The following is a 21990-nucleotide window of genomic DNA, read 5'->3' on the forward strand; positions in this document are numbered from 1 at the left end:
GACCCCAATCCACTTTTGTTAAGTAGGGTGTTTATATTTGGTAGGGTTCTCAAACTGTTTCCAAAATCTGTAAAAAATCAATAGGTACGCGAATTTCAATTTAAAATTTTACTTATAAGTAAATAGCTGATGAAGAATATTTACTGGGAATTGATGTGATGGATGTATATTTAAACAATAGTTAAGTAAATAGTTTCATACTTTCTATACTTTTTACTGATGTAAATGGGTCATTCTGTATTTGATTCTAAACTAATAACTTTGCTACATCTTGCTCAATTAGTTAAATTTAATGTCACTGAAACCCGGAATGGTGTAAGCGCGTAGTAGTCTAATATAATTTGACTTTATAAATATTGGTTTAAAAACGTCAGTTTTAGAGCCGCTGGTCGCTGACAATGGGAGCGTGCATCCGACTTGTCAATAATTGCGTATAATAAATGCTTAAACACAACAAACAGACCATCGGGGCCACGTTCACAAAGGGGTGCGGAATCACCCCAAAAAACTAGCGGAAATATGCACAAAATACGTAATTATTTTATTTGTCATTGGCCTGGTGAGTGTAATTTCGTTGTGAGTTGCCATCGTTCTCATGAATGTTAATTTGTACTTAAATAAGAACCCTAAATAATTGTGTGAAAAAAATATTAAAACTTACTCACTTAAGTAGGTACTTAAGTACCTACCTATTTTATCCTACGTGAATTTTTCTATGGGAAATTAGCTATAGAGTAAAAAATATATTATATTGACTTCGTCGATGATCGAAGATTGACTTACATAAACCGTATTTTTAACCCTAAATTGTAAATACTTACCCTACAGTAAGTATTAGTACTTAGTAGTAGTAGTAAAACATAGAATCGTCTTCATAGACCAGCGGCCTTTATTGATTAAATTATTATTTACATACATTTATATTTTCAGTAGCATAACAAATTCTATAAGTAACAATAAAATTAAGTCTGTGATTTATATTAAACAAGGTATTACTATGTATTATGACCAGACTTTAACAGAACTTTACCTATGAAAGTGTACAAAACCTACCTAAATGATGAAATATGAATTATTTGTCGAAACTCTTTAGTTCATTGCCGTTATTAGTCTTTAGGTAAGTTATCTACAAGTTCGTATAAAATACATATTTACTTAGCTTTAAAAAAACGTTTGCTTTGCATGAAAAACCCAAATAAGTAAGTACTTACTATGAACACTTAACATTACAATAACATTAACAATTATACTTATTCACAACAGTTTAAAGCTAATGATTGTCGGCCTTGGTCTTCGTACAAGGCGGAATGTATCATACTTAAGTATACCTTAGAAAATAGAATGAACAATCCCAGGACAGTAGGTACGGTCAGGTGCAGAGAGACCTGACCCCCCTCTCATAGTAACAATGTTTCTGAGAGGGGTAAGGTCATTCTGCCCTTAGCTGTACCTGTACTTACTGCTAAAAATTGTTTCAGCTATATGAGGTACTTGTACAAAGAATGAAGGTATCTTTATTATTATGATTATCAAGTCTTTCAGTGTGATCGTCCTAAAATTTATTAAAAAATACTGTCAAATCTACTACTGTTAAAGTCCGGTCAATGCACAGGGACAAATTTATTACCTAAAACCGGTAGGTTTAACGCGAACCAATAAAGAATCGATATGAAAAAGGCGGTGATAACATAAATCTATTTCCATATCGCTTCTGTATCTTCTCGTCTTATACTACAAACCTACATAACTATAATACAGTTAATTTTGAAGGCACAAATAGAGAAAACTCAGTAAAAATCATAATTCATTAACAAAAATACAATAAACAGTAATTTTCGTTCGTTTCTTTAAACAGGAAGTGAACATTAATTTTATTTATGTTGCATACATTTGATGCCAGGTGACAAGGGACCTTTACTTTACAACAACTTTAATTAAAATTAATTTAATACATATAAAGGCAAGCAGTTTACTTAAATCGGTACTTTTACCCTTTGCGCTATTTGATGCAGTAAGAGATCTATTGAAACGCACAAAAGTCCCTAACTTTAACCGCATGTGCGTTGAACAAATAGTCCTAAATAAATAATTGTCACTTTAGCTCGTTTTCTCCATTTTGATGTCTTCGGTGGGCGCCAAGTCCTCCGTACTGGACTTGGTCTCGACGTACTTGTACTTGAGGGCCATCCACGTGAATATCATCATGTCCAACAACATGAGACCGGCGAATAGGAAGAACTCCTTCCACTGAAACAATAGACAATTAAAGATGAGTTACTAAGTATAAGCAAATCTAAATCGGAGAAGATTTTAAAACTTATAACACATGTAGAGATTGCTGATTGCATTTATCCAAACATTATTGGTCATCACAGGCATCCATTGAGTATGGAGGGTACATCCGAGTCCGCGTTGTTCTATGGTTGCACGGCATTTCGTGCCGCATCGTTCGGTTACAGACAAGACAAGAATGCTTTTGAGCCTTATATTTTCCAGCCAGTCTTCGTCGTGTTTTTTACCGAATTCAAAAATATCAGAAAAATAAATAAACCATTCACCAAAAACGTTACCAACCTGTGCATCCAAGAAGTTTCCTTCCACCACCAGCACCACAATAAGATTCCCGAAGGCCACGGTCAGTAGCCAGACGGATTGGAGCACAGACTTCATGGAGGCGGGAGCCTGGGTGAAGGAGAACTCTAGACCGGTGACGGAGAACATGACCTCGCCCATCGTCATCACGACGTACTGGGGGACCAGCCACAGGATGTGGACCGAGTTGGGCGGAGTGATGGTCACGGGGTTCGCTGACTGGGGAGAAAAGGTGACATTTTTATTACATGGAATTAATACTAATTTAGCGAGATCTAGTAGTATGCTTAAAATTTACGTTATTTAAAAAATTATACGTAACTAAGTATACGATCATTTACTTTGTCTAACTTTGCTAAGCGCTAGTTATGAGTCCTTTATATACAAATAGACGATGGTACAGATTAATAAGTTCGAATTCCATCTAAGAATTCGTTATGAGTAAAGACAGGGTTCTGGTGGGGATTATCGGAAGCGCAGTATGATACTATGTAATTGCTTGTGTGGAGCTTCACATAAGATGATGCACCTCATATCACATCATGCCCCGCGTGCTTTAACAACCTGTCATGACCGCTACCGGTTGGTTTTAAAATTCTAGATTCGAATGATTTAGTAACTCAGTCATTTAAATGTGACCCAAAATCAAGACGATAGCACTTACAAATCTCCCACTAGCGTCTTCATACAGGTTGATGGTGTAGACAGCACCAGTCTCTAGCTTCAACTCTGTAAGCACGGTGTCTCCTGATACTATGACGTCATAAGTTCCTTTCTCCAGGATTTTCTGCGCAGTGTCTGTGCTCTGGACGACCATACGGGTCTTGTTCTTCTTGGATACTGGCTCGAAGGTTATTTCTACTGGGCTTCTCACGTTGGATAGGATTCTGGGAGATATAATCCACTATTAGACATTTTGTTACTATGACACAATAATGGTAGCTAAGTGTTATCAAGATTTTAGACCTATTACAGCTAAATAACAACGTATTACGAAGAGAAAAACGGTATGCACTAACCTGACACCAACGCTATCAATGGCCTTTTCATTGTCATCCACAAACTCGAACAATCCCTCTCTTCTGACAAACACGGAGTTTGCTGTCTTTTCTTTCAACTGGAACTGACCGCTGTAGGCAATGTCAGCACAGGCAGGGTTGGAGCTGTCTCCAGTGAGACTGTAGGAGAAGGAGGTGGACCCTACGGCTTCTATGTCCAGTCTCTCATAGACCCCGAGTGGGCCAATGTTTGAGGAGATGTTGGCTCCAACCATGGTCAAACTGCAGTCGAAGCCGTTGTATACTCGCAGTTGAGCCAGACCGGACGCGACTGGGGTTCCGTAGGTTGGCTGCGAAATTAGTTATTGTGAGATGGATTCCTAAATTATTATAATGGAAATTGTATATATGTAATATTGCGAAACGCTAAGCACTACGTGTTTGGTATATTTTAAACATTTTCCTCCTCGGTAACTATACCTAATTAGCATGACTTTCAGTAGGTATCTTTGTAGATAATATACAATTATACATCCCGTAGGTACTATGTATCAGTCGAGTGTTAAGCATGTGCTATGTGTCTGCTAACTGCTATTGTTTTTCAGTTTAGGTAACAATAACTAATCATTTTATCAAACACGAGGCAACTCTTTATCGGTTAATGTCATTGACTTACATTATAAAAGTACCTGAGTTAAGTGTTGGCATCAGTATACGAACAAATATTAGTAAATTATGCAGTCAAGTGCAAAACAACATTGTGCATACACGCAATGACTTTGATAATACAAATATCTGGAGATAAAAAATATCTAAAAGTTTTAAATCCATAGCGCTATTGAGTAGATGATTTTTTTTCTTGAGATAACAGCAGCAGTGGCAACTACTGGCGAAAATTCGATCAAGGTCGGGGTCACCAATTTGCCTACTATGATTTAGGCAAGAGTAAACGACACAACTCGATGAGTAAATGATCTTATTGCTAAGGATGAGACCCCATTGAAGCGTTGTGTCGCTTTCTCACAAATCAACGGTTTTAAAAAATATAATGGCAGTGACGACGCTGTTACGACGTAACGCACCAATGGACATAGGACTCCGTTGGCCTTGCAATACTATGAAGAAGAAGACTATCTTGAAGAGTTCCCCAACTCACCACCAGGTTGAGTTCGACGACTCCGGAGATGCAGAAGGCGGCGGCGGCCAGCACGCCCCCCCAGATCATCTTGTGCAGCGGCTTGCGCACCAGGCGGCACCACGACAGGAACGGGTAGATCGCCTGGAAGATAACAATATAAGTTATTAAAATTAGATCGGAAAAAAGTTGTTGGAATACATAGTTCGGATCTCATACAATACATGGAATATCTTACCACTCAAAATCTAGAAGTCTAGAAAGCAAGAGAATTTATGATTGATAGTGTTAAGTGGCAAATTAATATGCGCCTATAGGTGCAGGATAGAAGCCTGCCTGGATGGCGTATCAACTATTCTTTGTGATACTATGCCGACTCGCTAATCCTTTCACCATTGCACTGAGTCTATAACAAACCCTAGACCCCTGCCCAGAACTGAATTTAAAACCTAGATATGTTAACTCACCATCACGCAGTAGCCCAGCGTGGCGCGAATTGGTCCAAGCAATAATAGGAAGGCAGTTTGAATCTTGGGGATATGCTTAAAGGTTCCATTTGAGAGAGCCAGGTGCTTACATCCCCATAGATAATATAAGAGAATAGAATAGAATAGTAGGTACTTACGACTTCAAACAGCGGTATAAAGATGAGGATGAGCAGCGGGTTGAGCACCTGCATCTGGTCGGCTTTGAGCTGCCAGCCGCCGATGTCCTGCCGCATGCGGTCCGCCTGGAACGTCCATCTGGAGCCCTGGAGACAGGGAGATGGGGTTAGGGATGATGGAACTCATGGGATAATGGTTACGGACGAGTGAGCTGGGTGTAATGCAAGAACCCCTATAAAAATACACGATTTGAGATTTATTCCATTCTGCTGTAAGCAAGTATTTTGATATTTGATAGCAAGATGCAAGATATTTTGCACCAAGCTGTCTATGGACCATGATCGGAAAAAGTGGCAGATTTTCATGAGACTCTTCATGCGCCGATTCGGGTTGCAAAGCAACGTTATCGACGTCGATAAAGTGGTATACACGATATTTCTATCAACGTTCATAACGGTACCTTATTGACGCGATAATAGTTCAGTTAAGTATAAATTTACCTGCTGATCAAACAGAGCCCAGAATACGGGCAGCGGTATGAACAGCACCAGCACCCGCAGCACGGCCTTCACGTCCTCGATGAGGGCGCGGTCGAAGCGGTCGTCGGCGTGGTCCAGCCAGTGGGCGCGCTTCTCCTTGCTCTTTATTGAACGGACTACTCCATGCTGGGGGTACAGAAAATGGGTTAGTAGTTTGTGTTGTTGTCGATGAGCTTATCGCTTCGGGCCTGTTCAACAATATCTGGCTACCGGCGGGATAACAGGCATGCTTTCTTGGACGATGAAAGCATGTCTTTTATCCCACAGGTAAGTATTATCCAGACCTTGGGAATCAGGCCTTAGGTAGTAGGTAGCCTGTAGTAGACAAATAAGGAGGTGGTGCGGACTTCTAGTGGTTTTTGTCTAGCAGAGGATGTTTAGTGGCTGATGATGATATTGAGCTGAAAGACAGGAAATAATAATATGGGGGATTGCTGTCGTGTCTTCGGAATACCTAAGTAATAAGTACCTACAGTAATGAATCATATCTTAGACATCGTAGTGCATGTTGTCGGATAATTAGTCTTGAATACTTATGTTTTTTTTCTAAAGTATTTACCACTCATATCTGGATATCTGGTAGGTATAGGCAGGATGTTGCATGAGAACTGTCGTAATCTAGATAGGGGTGATAAGAACTATTGTCCGTTGAGTTCACGTGACTTTGGTTCCTTATAATACAATTAGTTATAACGTTAAATCCAAGTGCATTATACGGTATAACGTATTTACCTATTGATAAATACCTACGTAAGCAATGTATGTAAACAATAGACAATAATATTTATCATTCAGCGGCTGTTTCAACGTAAACCTATTTATTGGAATTCGCCACATTTAACGGATGACTAACGACCTATAGGTACAATTATAAGATAATCGTACAACTATTCCAGTAGTGGCAAATACGTATGTATGATCATAGAATAACGAGTACTAGTATAGTACTACTATGCTTGTTATTCTATGGTTTGATAAATTGATGATGAAATGGCAAAGGAAAGTGTGCAGTTGCTGCTATCCCAATGTTATTTGTGCTGGGAACAGCACCAATAACATTGGGATAGCAGCTGTTACACAGTTACACGCTTGTTGTAGAGGGGGTTGCAAAAGGGGTATACTAAGCCGAAAACTACCCTAAAATGAAATCAAAATGTCAAAACTCTAACGTTGAAATGTCAAACTTTGTTGCTCACGTGTATTTTTACTATTGAGTGGATACTTACACCGACGCAGCTGGCGACTTGACCGATCACGTTTCCTGAAGGGTTCTTTATCACGTACAGAGGCTTGCCGATGTAGAAGAACACTGAAAATAATTAACTTAGTATTAATGTTTAAAATTAAGTATTTTCACGTGTAAACTTCGTGTAAAGCAAGTTTTGCATTGGCCAAATTACAAATATCGACTTTTGCAAGTAAATATTGTTGAAATTTAGGCTTTGGGCTTATATTATTAAGGAAGTATGATCATGAAAAATGCAGTAGTATAGCTGTTTAAACCAGAGCCAAAAGTCGATTTATATTGTTGTTGAACCCCCTCTATAAAACCCTTCTTTCTCGGTCTAGGGTTGAAAAAACAACACAATACTCACCAATAGAGACGAGCATCAAAATACCAGGAACGCCGAAAGCCAAGGAGTAACAGCTGTTGTCACCGAAGCATTTGATATCCGCTCTTAAGATCGGAGTCAGGAAGGTGGAGATAAGACTGCCGGCGTTGATGGCGAAGTAGAAGAGAGAGAAAAAGTATCCGAGGTACTTCTCCTGCTCTGGTATCTTGAACTGGTCGCCTCCGAAGGCGGAGACGCATGGCTTGATGCCTCCGGTGCCGAATGCTATCAGCAGCAGAGCCAGGATTGTGAACTCCCTGCAAAGTAATCTTGATTGTAGTTTATGGTTTATGTGCTAATATACCAGGGATTTGAGATAAAATAGCTTTAATTTTCTTTTGATTCAAGATCCTGATTTGGTCAAAGTTCAGACTTTCAAATCAAGTGCACCTCAAACAAGCGCATTCAATTTCCATCAGTTTCTAAAAGGCTCAGACACATACGCGCGCGTAACATATGATGCCATTTGTCGGTATACTTACATTTGCGGGAATGGCACTGCTGGTATGGCGGTGACTGATATGAGCACGCTGCCTAGTGCGTACACCAGCGATAGGTACAATATTGTCCTGAAAACATAAAACAACGGTAAAATTAAATAAGTGCAGATGACTGATAAGTGATAAGCTAACAATTCACATTATGGTCTCGGGATATAGCATCGTGCAGCCTGCTAAATGCCTACCTTAGACAGGTAGCCGGTGGTGGCTGGAACAGGAGGGAGTAGAACAGAGTGTTGCGCCGCTTCAAAGAAAGATCTCAGCACAAGCTTGCTTGTGTTCGGGTCCACCAACCAGCACTACGCCAGCGTGGTGAATTGGAAGCAGACCCATGCACCAGCCCCAGTGGGGATGTGATGATGGGTTGTGATTAAAAGAAAGATCTACCTATATCCAGCAGCAGTCGCTTACACCCAGATCATGAAGTATAGGTACCTGAACCGCCCCAAGCAGGCGTCGGCGATGATGGCGCCGATGACGGGGAAGAAGTAGGCGAACATCGTGAACACGTGGTAGATGACCGTGGCGCCGTCGTCCGAGTAGCCCAGCTTGTCGCGCAGGTACAGGGACAGGATCGCTGGAATATACGACACCATGTATAGTTACCGTACCACCAGCAGTTAGCTATTAACAATCCATAAGCATAAGGCGACACGTCGCCTGTCAAAAATCTGTCTGATCCATAAAAGTTACGTAAGATTTGGCAAGGGTGGTGGTAACCCAAGAGTTGGGAAGATTTGACAAGCCAGTCCGTTGTGGTAACCCAAAAGTAAGGGGATAAACATTTACAGGGTGTCAAAAAGAGGGAGATTAAGGGGATGACTTAGAGGATAATTATGATTAACTTTCGTTCTAAGAATTTTGTAAATTCGTGTACATAGAGTTAGAGTTACTGATCACCCCCAAATGATCTTATCTACTCTTTACTTTGAGTTTAATTTTTATATTTAAATGTATACTGAATACAATTATCAATTAATTCGGTTATTTTCATTTGTTATCCTCGTCCTTAGTTAACCTTCTATGCGATAGCTACTGCTTCAGAATATTAAATTTGTCGATGTACTGCATTGGTGCCTAGTTGATAGTAACTTAGGAAACCAGAGCATATCGCCAGCAGTAAGCAAATAAGACATCCAAAATAATGGGCAAATTACATAATACAGAGCCGGGCAATGAAAAAGTTCCACTCACAAAATGCCGACACCAAGCGACCCCAATTTTTTCAATGATTTAATTTAAAATTAGGACGATTTTTAGAAGAAGATTTTTAGTTGTTAATATCCTGGTGCTCTGTTAAATGTACTTCATTGCTGCAGAAGACGTCTTTAAGCTAGTCTTTTCCGTTCAGAAGTAATTTGGTGATTTTCTCAGTGGAACCTTTCTTTTCATTGCCCGTGAGTGTAATAATAAATTATTTAATAAGTACTTCAAAATATCTATTACGTATGAGTGTCTAAGAATTCCCGCGACCATTGAGCAGCCTGAAAAGCTTTTCCGAGGAGAAATTCATCACGATACGAAGGCATGTCAATGTACTCGACCGAATTGGAAAGTTTAAAATGATTACAATTTTTATACGTAGGTACGGTGGCCTGCGCCTAAAAGTATACAGGCGGAGTTTTTAAAATAGCGATTCCTGATGATGAAGGGACCAGCTACATTTGTTATAAATACGGGGACGTGTTGTGTGTGATGTGTGTAGCAGTGCTGTTTATGTGGATGTGCTTGAGCAGCATGTGAGCTTGAGATTGCTATTTTAAAAACTCTGCCTGTATACTTTTAGGCGCAGGCCACCGTACCTACGTATAAAAATTGTAATCATTTTAAACTTTCCAATTTGGTCGAGTACATTGACATGCCTTCGTATCGTGATGCATAATGTAATCCTATCCTCACATTACCATGTAGATAAATGTCAAGTGGCTATACCTAGGCATAGTAGCCTTGACACAAGCCTTCAAGCGTGACGACACTTGATAGCATCTTCCTTGAGGAAGCAACATTAGAATATAATGGACTAGGCAGTAGATAATGTACATGTAGATTGTTCTATTAATAAACGCAGGATATTATGTGTAAACAAACTATGCATCTACGATGTTGTAATTAATATTTATGTGGTCCACCAACCCGCACTAGGCCAGCGTGGTGGACTAAGCCTAAAACCTTCCTTCACTGGAAGGAGTCCCGTGCCCCAGCAGTGGGGACGTGATGAGACGAGATGACTCATAACAACGTAAGCATATGTACCTATACTTAGTTATTTATTTGGTAATGGGTTCTTAATTTTAGGGCCAATTACACAATGTCTAGTTAATGACTACCTGTGGGATGAAATATATGCTATCACTCTCTGTAATTATGTTTTAGACAGTGACGACATGTGATTTATTATCCCACATTTAGAGATATTCATTTATTCATTGCAACTATGCTGGTGTTACACTGTTCTTAAATCTATGCACAGATAAGTATCCTTAACATAGCCCCCTTGCAGGGCATAGCAACTTTTTCTTTAAACTAAATATTACATTATCCTGACATTGTGAAACAGGCCCTTAAAGTAGTAAAGTACTAACCCCCATTTCTTGCTCAAACGCATTCGTCTTAACACCTTGTACATCAAAATAAACATAGCACTTACTTCGCATGCCATAGTAGGAAAATCGCTCGCAGAACTCATTTGTGACGATGAACAGCACTGACTTTGGGTACGGCAGCTTCTGGAAACAACAAGAAAAACAAGTTCATTTAAATATTCAAAATTTATGTTTTCAAGACACTAAAAATAAAGTTTGCCCGCGAATTCATTAAAAAAAATAAAAAATATGATTGAATTAGTGCACAATTTACACACAAATTGATAAGCGAAGTCTTTGGCGACAAAAAGTCAAAATTAGAACACCAAGATGTGGCTAGCAAGCCTCTTCTAAATAGACAGGTCGTGCTATGAATTATGGGGGGTGTGTCTTCAGAATCTACTTATACCATTTTTTTTGCCTAACTGCCTTCCTTAAGACTTAAGGCGGCAGAGGTGGAGGCTGATAACATAGGTAGTAATAACCTAATTATAATTAAGGCTATGTCCAGCGTGAGCCAGTGGGTACTTAGTACTTTTTTAAGACATGTAGTACTACAACAAGGTCGTTTCTAACAAAGCGTTAAATAGATCGCTCGTTTAGATTTAACCTAAATAGATACAGCCGTTTCAACCATTACAGATAACGTTCAACAAGTTAGACGAGCCAATAATAATTAGCAGTTTACGAGTCAATTACTGCATTTCGAAATATAAATCGATCGATTCATGGGAACTTGGTGAACCGTTCGAACCACATAAAATAAATACTTACTTAATTGACGAATAAAAACCGACATTAGATTTTATATAAGTACTGAAAGGTTTTAAGAAACGAAACTTTAAAAGTACCTAATATTTAAATAAGTGTACCTACTCGCAATCACATACTTATCCAAACATGTGTAAAATGTCCTTCGCTCATAATCATTAAAACCTATATTATGTAGTATTCCTGCCGAAATTATACAACGGGAAAAACTGGTTTTCCCACCATGGGATGGCGATACACAGAAAATACACCATATATTTAACAAAACTACACAGTATTCAGATGTGTAATTCATGTTTTACGTTTGCAAATTATAGAGGGAGAATGAGACCACGAATGCACTCATTCCCAGGACTAAAAACACACGCGAGTCCTCATACCCACAAAGTAGTCAAAGTTAGGTCATCACATATTTGTAAAGACATGTCATAAATGACATACATAACTTACTTAAATCATTATCAATGACCCTTTCAGAGTATGTATGTACTTACAGGTGTTGCAAAGGTTTCGGCTTAGTATACCCTTTTTGCATCACCCTGTATATCACTATAGCTGCGCTCGAAGATACGCGGTAGGTTACCTATACATACATACAATGATCAGTGACAAAATCCAAAGGCACTTCTTAAAAATAGCCACTTGAAAGTAAAATACTTTTATCAGAATTTCGCAAGCAAGGCAGATGCAAGATTACTTAGTAAGACCTCTTTTTGATGTCAAGAACCTTTGCAATCTATTGACAACCATTCAAGATACTAAATAAGTACAATCATATCGTTGACAAGTTATGTTATGTTGTTAATATTATCTTTTAGTAGGTACTTTGGCACAGTGGTTGCCTTATTGCAGTTTGAAATAATTTCATAAATTTTCTCCCGAAGAATTTACGATTACTACTCAATAATTAAGAAAGGTAAAACCACCATTACTCACTGTAGCAAATTAGGCAAATTAATGTGCTCGATAATAATTATGTCAGACAGAATTCGATCTAAGCAATGCGTAGGGTCTAATTTAAGTATTTTATTTACTAGTCGGTGAAAGAAAACAAATGAAACGTTCGCTTGCAGATTAAATACATTTGAAGAACAATCGCTATGCAAAGACCTCTAACTACCATTTATCTCGATTCTACCTAATTGAAATACCCAATGGTACCTATTAGAAATGACGTAGCCATTAAGAATTTCACAGTTTACCAGCTTTAAGTGCCTCCTATAATCATTATTTGCATAAAATATCAAAACTCATACAACGCTGTTGTCTCCCAAGATATATCGATAAATATGATAAATGTTTTACCACCACACAGAGAAATTCTCTGAAAATAACTAACTTATCCATTGCTGGCAAAATTATTGGATTATAGCAGCCTCTTATCTGACAGGCACAAGTGGTAGTTAAACACATACGAAAAGCTTAGTGCAGAGATAACTCACTGGCTTGTCGAACTCATCTCGTTTCTTCACAAGTGGCGTGTCACTGCCGTCACAAATTTTCACTTTATCCGGTTGCATAGTTCTGCTATCACTCGACGTTTCGTACTGTTAAATAATACTTTATGCCGCGCCAGGTGACAGGTAGTTATCAGATTGTTATGTAAAACGTTTGATATCTCAAATGGGACTGAATCACTTGTGTGCTTCATGGCTGCCGACCTCGCGATCAAATGTTTGTTGTCAGCATTAGTTATATGTTTACTATTTGGGATGACTTGCATGACTTGTTAATTATTTTATTTGATGACCGCACTGTGGTGTGAAACTGAGGTCCAAAAAAATCATCAATTGGTACGTCGTTAACGATTGGACTTAGAAGGACTACTACTTCATCTGATTATTTTCGAAAAGTGGTGTACGAGTACTACGAGTAATGTGACCCATTTAGAGAATGCTCTTCTTAGGCACTTACGTCTCAGTTAGATTACTGGTAGCTGTCATGCAAATTATTCTAAGGACCTGTAACATCATTGCCTGCGGAACCGCTGGCGCCTAGAACTCTCATGAACTCTGTTGATCGATTATATTGTTGATTATGTTTCCGCCGCACATGGTTGACCCCGCAGACACAGGCGGCGGCGGCGGCAACCTCCTTTTCTTTGCCCAATGATTGACCCGAATTGCTTGAGCTCGTTCCCAATAGCAAACGGTTTGCTGGTGCTATGCCATCCGCGAGCACAATAGTCACTGGATACAATAAAGCGAAGATGTCGGATCATCGTTACTAAGCAAGGTCTTAGCTCCAATAGTAGGAAAGTAAAAGCATAAAAGTAAGAGTGATATAATTGTTGTAAGTATCTATTTTACTATCGCCTTATTTGGCAAAAAATATATATTATTATTATGTAGTTCTACATCTTCTTAATCAAGTCCTAAATTCTGTTGAGTTATAGTTGTGACTGCTATCGCTAATATAGTTTAATAGGTATTAGGTACCAGTAATTTGTTTTACTTATCGCCACAAAACCATGAAAAATCGTTAAAATTTGCGATAATGCAAAATGGTGCTGTCTATGTTTTGCATAGTTAAGTGACTACTTATACTGTATATGATAAATATAATAATATGAATGTATTACTTAAATGTTATTTCGTATAGAATGAAAACAGTCTTGAAAAAAGTCTTGAAGATAAGGTAAAAGTACCTACTTATATGTATTTTAAACTCAGGTAGACTAGAACATACTATAGCTGTTCTAGACTTCTAGTTATTAGATAATTAACTTTTTCAGGTTCAGTTGTTCCCAACTACATAAACTAGCGAACTGAAAATGTGTGTACAAAATTACAACAACAAACTAAGTAACCATTTAATAAAATTACACTGACCGAAAAAATATTCCTAAAAACGGAAACTGGTAGATAATAATAGCTTTAAATTATACTGGTTAAATAATAAAACTTTGTTCATTTCGTAGGTACTAGTATTACATGAACACTATTACTGTCTTCTACGTGGTAAGTACCTATATCTACGAGTGACAAATAAAATAATGATTATGTTTATTACAGGTAGCTACTGCTGCGGAAAGACTTTGGGGAACAAAAAATTGAAGATTATACCCTGCTATACTCGGGACAGGAAGAGAAACACGAATACGGTGTTGGTATCCTGCTCACCAGAAATGCCCGAAACAGTCTGCTTGGCTGGAAACCGGTGTCGGACAGAATAATCACAGCACGCTTCAAGTCCAAAGTGAGAAATATCACAGTAGTACAATGTTACGCGCCTACTAACGCAGCGAAACTGGACAAGAAGGAAGCGTTCTATGATCAACTCTCGCAAGCATTGCGAACTATTCCGAAAGGCGATATCGTGATTTGCATGGGCGACTATAACGCGCAGATTGGGGACGACAATCACAACATAGAGTCGTGGGTAGGGAAGCATGCGTTAGGAACACGAACGGAAAATGGCAACATGCTCGTAGACTTCTGCTGTGAATTTGATTTGGTGATTGGAGGATCGATATTTCCACATAAAGACTGCCATAAGGTATCCTGGGTCTCTCCTGATAGACGTACTGAAAATCAAATAGATCACGTCATGATAAGTAGGAAATGGCGACACTCTTTATTAGATGTCCGCAACCGAAGAGGAGCAGACGTAAACAGTGACCACCATCTCATAGTGGCAAAAATCCGCCTGAAGATAGCAAAGGTGCAGAGTAAGACAACCACAATATCTCGGCGTTTCGATGTTTCCAAACTAGAGAATCCTGACAGGAAGCATGAATTTAGTGTGGAATTACACAACCAGTACCACACGCAGAGGGTTGAAGAAGCTTCAGTGGAGGAACAGTGGAGCGCTGTTAAAGGTGTACTGCTCAATTGCTGCGAAATGTTCTTAGGCCACAGTAACCCGCAGAAGAAGGAATGGATATCCGCTGAAACATGGAATAAAATATTACACCGAAAATCCATCAAAGAGAAACTTAATGCGGAAAACGACCAGAACATCAAAGAGATCCTTGCCTATGAATATTTTGTATGTGAAAGCGACATAAAGCGCAGTGCTAAGAGGGACAAACGAGTGAGAGCTGCATCGATAGCCCGAAGAGCGGAACTGGCGGCGCACGCAGGACACACCAGAGAGCTGTACCGTGCCGGAAGAGAGCTTTGCAATAAACCACCGACAACGCGGCCAGTAGTAGACAAAGCAGGAAAGGTGCTCACTACGCTGGAAGAACAATTGCGCAGATGGCATGAGCACTTCAACGAGGTCTTCCACACTCTGGACAATGAAGCCGCAGCAGAGGCTGACAGCGATGTCGACCTAGAATGTGATGTTCTAGACATCAAAGTTGATCCTCCGGACAAGGCTGAAATTGCACGTGCCATCAATGGCCTAAAGTGTGGTAAAGCTCCTGGAAATGATGGCATCCCAGTGGAAGCATTAAAGGCAAACGCGGACGTAACAGCTGATATACTGTTGCCCCTGATGACAGCGGTCTGGGAAACGGGCCAAATACCTGACAGCTGGAAGGAGGGCATTATAATTAAGCTACCGAAGAAAGGTGACCTGTCCCAATGCTCCAACTGGCGAGGAATCAACCTGTTGCCGGTGTGCTCCAAGATTCTGAGCAAAGTCCTGCTAGACAGAATGAGAAGCGCAGTTGACTACACGCTGAGGGACGAACAGAGTGGATTCAGAGCGGGGCGATCTTGCACCGACCAGATCAACGTACTGCGAGTGATTCTGGAGCAGTGCAATGAAATGCGGAAAGAACTCTATACTCTGTTCGTAGACTTCGAAAAAGCTTTCGATCGGGTGAAATGGTCTAGCATTTGGCGAATCCTTAGGCGAAGAGGTATACCGGCCAAGGTTATACAAATAATCAAATGCCTTTATGAGGGTTCCTCTTGCCGAGTGATGCACAAAGGCCAACTAACAGAACCGATAACAGTCACTGCCGGAGTCAAACAGGGCTGTTTGCTGTCCCCCCTTCTCTTTCTTGTAGTCTTGGATGACGTGATGCGCAGAGTGAGTAGTAAAGAAGAGAGGGGACTACAATGGTTGCAGGATAAGACCCTCGAAGACATAGACTTCGCCGACGATCTCTGCTTACTCGCGACGTCTCGTGACGATCTTCAGTCCAAGACCGATGACCTCGCAAACGTTGCTGCTGAGGAAGGCCTGCGCATCAACTGTAGCAAGACCAAAGATATGCGCCTAAATACCTCCGATTCAGCCCCCATACGTGTGAACGGCGACGTTGTCGAACAAGTGCAGCGTTTTACCTACCTGGGGAGCGTCGTGGACCCACTGGGCGGAGCGGAGGCGGATGTAGAAGCACGCATCAACAAAGCCCGAGCTGCATATGCGCAACTGAAGCCTGTTTGGACGTCTCGCATCATCACTCGGCGTACCAAGATCAGAGTTTTTAACTCCAATGTCAAGTCAGTCCTCCTGTACGGGTGCGAGACATGGCTCGTTAAGAATGAAGTAACCAGTAGACTTCAGGTGTTCGTGAACAAATGTCTGAGGCGCATACTGGGGATCTACTGGCCACGAACCATATCTAACGCAAGACTGTGGGAGATGACTGACCAGACACCCATTGACAAGGAGATCCTACTCAGGAAATGGCGCTGGATTGGGCATGTGCTGCGGAGACCAGACAATCACCTGTCCAAACAAGGGTTGAAATGGCAAACGAAGGGGAAGAGAAGGCCGGGCCGCCCTCGTACCACCTGGAGGCGGTCAGTTGAAAAGGAGGCTGCATCAACTGGTCTCGGCTGGGACGACCTGGAAGCGGCCGCGCAGGATCGGGAGAAGTGGAAATCCTTTCTTCGAGCCCTATGTCCCTGATGAGGGATAAGAGGATTTCATCATCATCATCATCATCACTGCTACTGGCATCTATTGTTTTAAGAAACAGTAGCAGAATATAATAAAGTTTAGTACTTACTTAAGTATTCTTTGTTTAAAACAACTGCCGAATTGCTGCACTAATCTTTACAGATTTTTACTGATAACAGGAAGGTTACTCTATATGACAAAAAACGACGTTTCGGAGCGGTTGCTGCGCGGCCATGACTCTTATCTCGCCGATTGCACGACAGCTCTCGTTCGTTCGTTATTCGTCAGTATAGAGTAACCCACAGAGTCAACATTTTTTTCTTATGATTGCTAACAAACTTTTGGAGTTCGTTTATTTGGGTAATCTTTCAGTAAACTCTTTCTACAACTATAACATACTACATAACCTGTCCAATTTTATAATACTATCGGGAAGGCGTGTAGATATCTAATGGAAATTTAAACCTTTTCAGCCTGCGGAAAAAAATACTTTCTACTTTACTTTTACGATAAAGTACTTATACAACAACTACTAAGAACGCCTATTTTGTCGCATCGACGGACGTACACCCAAGTTATCCTATAAAAAGGTTCCGTAGTTAACTGTTGAGACAAAAAAACTACAATGATAAATCCGATGCGATGTGATGTCCAACAAATGAATGTAAGTACACGTTTAACGTTCCTAAGTACTATGATCTGATGATTTCAATTAATGACGAGTACAATGAGATTGAATAGTTCCGTAAGTACCTACATTAATTTAATGGGATTCCCCATTAGCGAATGTGGCGCTGTCAATTTGCTCAATATCTATGGGGTTTTATTTAATAGAGTAAACCATGATTATCCTCTATCATACTCAAACTTCCAGTCGCAACTATACCTACCTACTATTATAGCTATCGTAGTCAAAACTATAATTTAGATTTTTTCATAGTGTCCAAACATGGAATTTTTTTACATAGGTTCTATTTGATCTTTTCCACAATCTAGTATGTCACAAAGAATTAAGTACAAGTACTATGATTTCGTCATAGTTATAATCATAAGTTTAATTTACTTATATGAACTTATGTTAATGTTAATACCTCGAGGTACCCTACTTAGGTACCCCAGATTTGCGAATACTTGGCACGTACTTGACCGGATTTCGTTACATAACTTGGACAGTCATACATATATAGTACCTATGTATATTGGTAGGTATACATAAACAATAAACAACACAGATTTGATTGCGTATTCTTGGCGTGATATAATCTGGTCCACGTTTTATGCAATGAAATGACTGTCTTTAGCTTGTCTTGCATTTTTATTATGTGCTATACTTACTTATATCAAGCCGTGGTAACAAGTGAGAGATATTAAAAAAAAAAAAAAAATTCCATAGTAAATGTCACGTGACCAACAAAGTTTCTATGGAAAATGTTTTTTTTTTTTCACGTATTTTCAAATTCTGATTTCAGATTCGGGCTTAGATATAACATGCTACACATGTAGGTTTCGGCTTAGTATACCCTTTTTGCAACACCCTGTATAATGGTACTTATACAGGTTGATGCAAAAGTGGTAAGTACACTAACTATTACTAAGCCGAAAGGGGTTGACTCAGGGAGTCATTCTGATTTTTTTTAGAGAACAAAAGTTTTTCAGAATGAAAAACTGAACCCTCATTCCGCTTATTACTTAAGTATACCACTTTGGGTTGACACACTCATCATTCTAAACACCTTTTATTTGACATTAACAAACTGATTCATAGAAATGAAGATATATTTCTCAGCTTATGAGAAGGCCGTCAAAGTTAATCATCGATTAAGAATTAAATGTTTATTATCAAAATAATAATAGCGGCGCGTGCCGCGATAATAGATTGTTTGTAAACTTCGCGAGTCAGAAGTTGGCGCCAAAACCAGGCCAAGTACAACCTGTCTGTCCGTTGCCGGTCCATCAGTTTATGTAGATTTTTGCATTCAGGTATAAGGCTAATTGAGTAATAAAAAGAATACTTTATTTTGTCAACAAAGTCTGGAAAAATTTGGTTTGTTACAATAAAATGTCATCGGTGTGGACAAAAACAGGAATTACTGGATTATATTTTTATAAGTATTTAAAGGTTACAAAGTTATGTATCCTCACACAGTGTTTTAGCTTAGCGAAAAATATGGCACGATACCGAACCAATGTCGCTAAAAACATTAGATATTGCACTTGATTTAATTCTTTTAACACTCTCATATAAATCAAAGACATTTGGAAACAAGCATACCTCCTCATGCATTTAGGGAAAAATCTAAAAACTTGCTAATTAAGTAGGTACTAAGTACTTAAATCTTTTTAGTAATTAACTGTAGTCTGTACTGTAAACAATCCGCACATTTAACTTTTCCAGCTATACCTACTAAAGATGATCAGAGTAAAAGTTCAATGAATTTTCGTGTCTGTTCGATTATACTCATAAATAACTAAATAACTCAAAGATTGATCAGTCAACGCTTGCGCTTCAACAAATGAAGTATTTATTGTCGCATTAGGAATGCCGAGTTGTCCTGAATGCCGCATCTCAACTGCGGCTGCGTTGGGTAAAAACATGCACCTTCATGCAGTCTTGACCATGACCATGGGCTGGGCTGGTCTATGTAACTTACTTACTACTAGTTCACAACTTTACTAGGTATCTAATTACTTATACATTATTTAGATATTTAACCAGAATCCAGTACAAACTTATGTACAATCTCATACATATCTTCATGTTTATTTATATTAATTAGCGGTGTTAAAGTCAATATACAAACAGAGGTAATGTTCAAAAAACAGATGTTGTCTTGGTCGGTAAACGTTTCTTTGATTTAAAATAAAGTTTAGTTGTAGCTTAGTATCTTATCATAACTCAATAAAAACTATATGAGTTCCTATGTATACGTCGATCTTATTCGTCGAGCACATTTTATTATGTACGTAAGAAATAAGTAGGTGCATTTATTCTAGGATCAGCGATAATCTAATTTGATACGTTTACCTATTAGACATTAGTGTGGATCTGTGGATACAATCACGATCTCTCCCTCACAGACAGCTGAATATAAGATGATGTTTTAAGATTGCATTTTAAACCCATTATTTACCTTCACACCGACATAACAATAAAAGCCGCATTTAAAGTACGTTTTAAACGTTTCTTACGCGCAAAAACTTATCATTAATTCGCACATAAAACAAAACCCACTCAGTGAGTACATTCGCAATTAAAGCGTCGGTAATGTCGTTACGCATTAAAGAGAAACAAGCATACCTGGATGGCCCCCTCCACAGTGTTCAAGACGACCATTTTCACGGGTATTTTTACACTTTGTTTATTTGGAGAGATCGCGTGGTGGCGTGTCGTGTAGCATGCCGCGCGGTGTGCGCGCCGGCGGTCTGGCCCACTGTGCGCGGCCGCTGGTGCCTCTGTCTGTGTCTCTGATGCTCTGACGCAATCACGACGGTCGCGGTATCGCGCGGGCGCCTCTCGTCTGATGCTGTTGAGGTAGCCGGTAAATGTTGTGGTACGAGTATGTTGGGAATTCTGTTCTGGATACGTTCTTCTTTATGTGCTTAGAATTTTCAAGAACAGACGTTTATTATACGTTTTGGAATGGTTGATCTACCTTCAGAGCTTCAGAGAGACCACCATCCTGTCCAGTGGCCACATTCCTTTGCTCTATGGAAAGCGTTTTGGCGGAACTTCCAACTTGGTAAAGGCCTATGTCCAACAGGTGATGAAAGTCCTAGGTCGATGATGAGTATCGGTATGCTACACTGCTCAAAATGTATGTGAAGTGAACGGATGATTACAAGATCAGTGAGGAACAGCCCGTTGTCAGCGGGCACTTCTCTCTTAATTACTTTAATCTTTGTCCGTCCCATTGAGTTACGAGAGTGATGGAACAGAGAGTGCTCTTGTGTACTGAGCTGACATTTCACCAGGCACGTAATACTGTTGGGCAGTTATCGTTATCAATAAGACTGGCCACCGTGGAAGTATGCTACGTAGGAGGTAATTAATTAATGATGGGCCCTAAGTCATATTATTTCTTACGTGACCTACCGAAGACGGTAACAAGTATATAGTATTATAAAATTAAACTTAAATGACTATAAAGATTTATTTCACCTAAGATTGGGATATAATAAACCATGATTCCTGATTCCTGTTGGACGTGTCCACGTGTCCATGAAAGAGGACACGCTGGACTATGCTTGGAGTCTCTCTGAAAGATCGCATCCGGAACGAAGTAATCCGACAGAGAACTAAAGTCACCGACATCGACATAGCTCACCGAGTTAGTAAGCTTAAGTGGCAGTGGGCTGGTCACATCTGTCGAAGAACCGATGACCGATGAGGTAAACAAACGTGCTCTAGAGTGGAGGCCGCGACTAGGCAAACTAGTGTGGGACGCCCTCCGGCTAGATGGGGTGACGACTTGCGAAAGGTGGCTGGTTATGATTGGATGCGGAAAGAGGAAGAGGAAGAGGCCTACATCCAGCTGTGGACTACTATAGGCTGATGATAATGATGATGATGATGTGTCCATGTGCCTGAAACTAGGTACCTAGGTAGGACCTACACCTAGTTATTTTTGCATTAAGTACTTATTTTTTGAAGTCATTTTGATTTATGTTTTATACTTATATGTAGATGTTTGTGAGTAGTTAACTATTTTAATAATCTTTACCACTTACAGATCGCCGAACACTCATTGTTCTTCACTGTCAGCTCAGTACACAAGAGCACTCTCTGTTCCAAAAATACGATTTATATCATCACCTTATATTTTTTGTCATTTTTTAAATAATTTATTTAA

The 21990-nt window shown here is 39.6% G+C and overlaps 1 protein-coding gene across 2 annotated transcripts; it reads right to left on the minus strand.

The window, feature by feature from the left end:
- Nucleotides 1–866: 866 nt before the first annotated feature.
- On the minus strand, nucleotides 867–20603 carry LOC105391693 (peptide transporter family 1). 2 transcript variants are annotated; one of them, XM_048632650.1, is made up of 13 exons: nucleotides 20439–20603; nucleotides 10630–10708; nucleotides 8418–8559; nucleotides 7965–8051; nucleotides 7465–7739; nucleotides 7096–7178; nucleotides 5831–5995; nucleotides 5351–5476; nucleotides 4747–4869; nucleotides 3612–3940; nucleotides 3257–3479; nucleotides 2575–2811; nucleotides 867–2247 (listed from the first exon to the last, which is right to left on the minus strand). In XM_048632650.1, the coding sequence occupies exons 1-13, from the start codon at nucleotides 20472–20474 to the stop codon at nucleotides 2098–2100; spliced, it is 2055 nt and encodes a 684-aa protein (XP_048488607.1). In that variant the 5' UTR covers nucleotides 20475–20603; the 3' UTR covers nucleotides 867–2097. The 2 variants fall into 2 exon arrangements, with proteins under 2 accessions (XP_048488607.1, XP_011561518.3); XM_011563216.3 differs by lacking the exon at nucleotides 20439–20603 and adding an exon at nucleotides 12778–12945.
- Between the last annotated feature and the right edge of the window lie 1387 nt (nucleotides 20604–21990).

This window comes from Plutella xylostella, chromosome Z (assembly GCF_932276165.1).
Source record: "Plutella xylostella chromosome Z, ilPluXylo3.1, whole genome shotgun sequence".
Classification (NCBI taxonomy): Eukaryota; Metazoa; Arthropoda; class Insecta; order Lepidoptera; family Plutellidae; genus Plutella; species Plutella xylostella.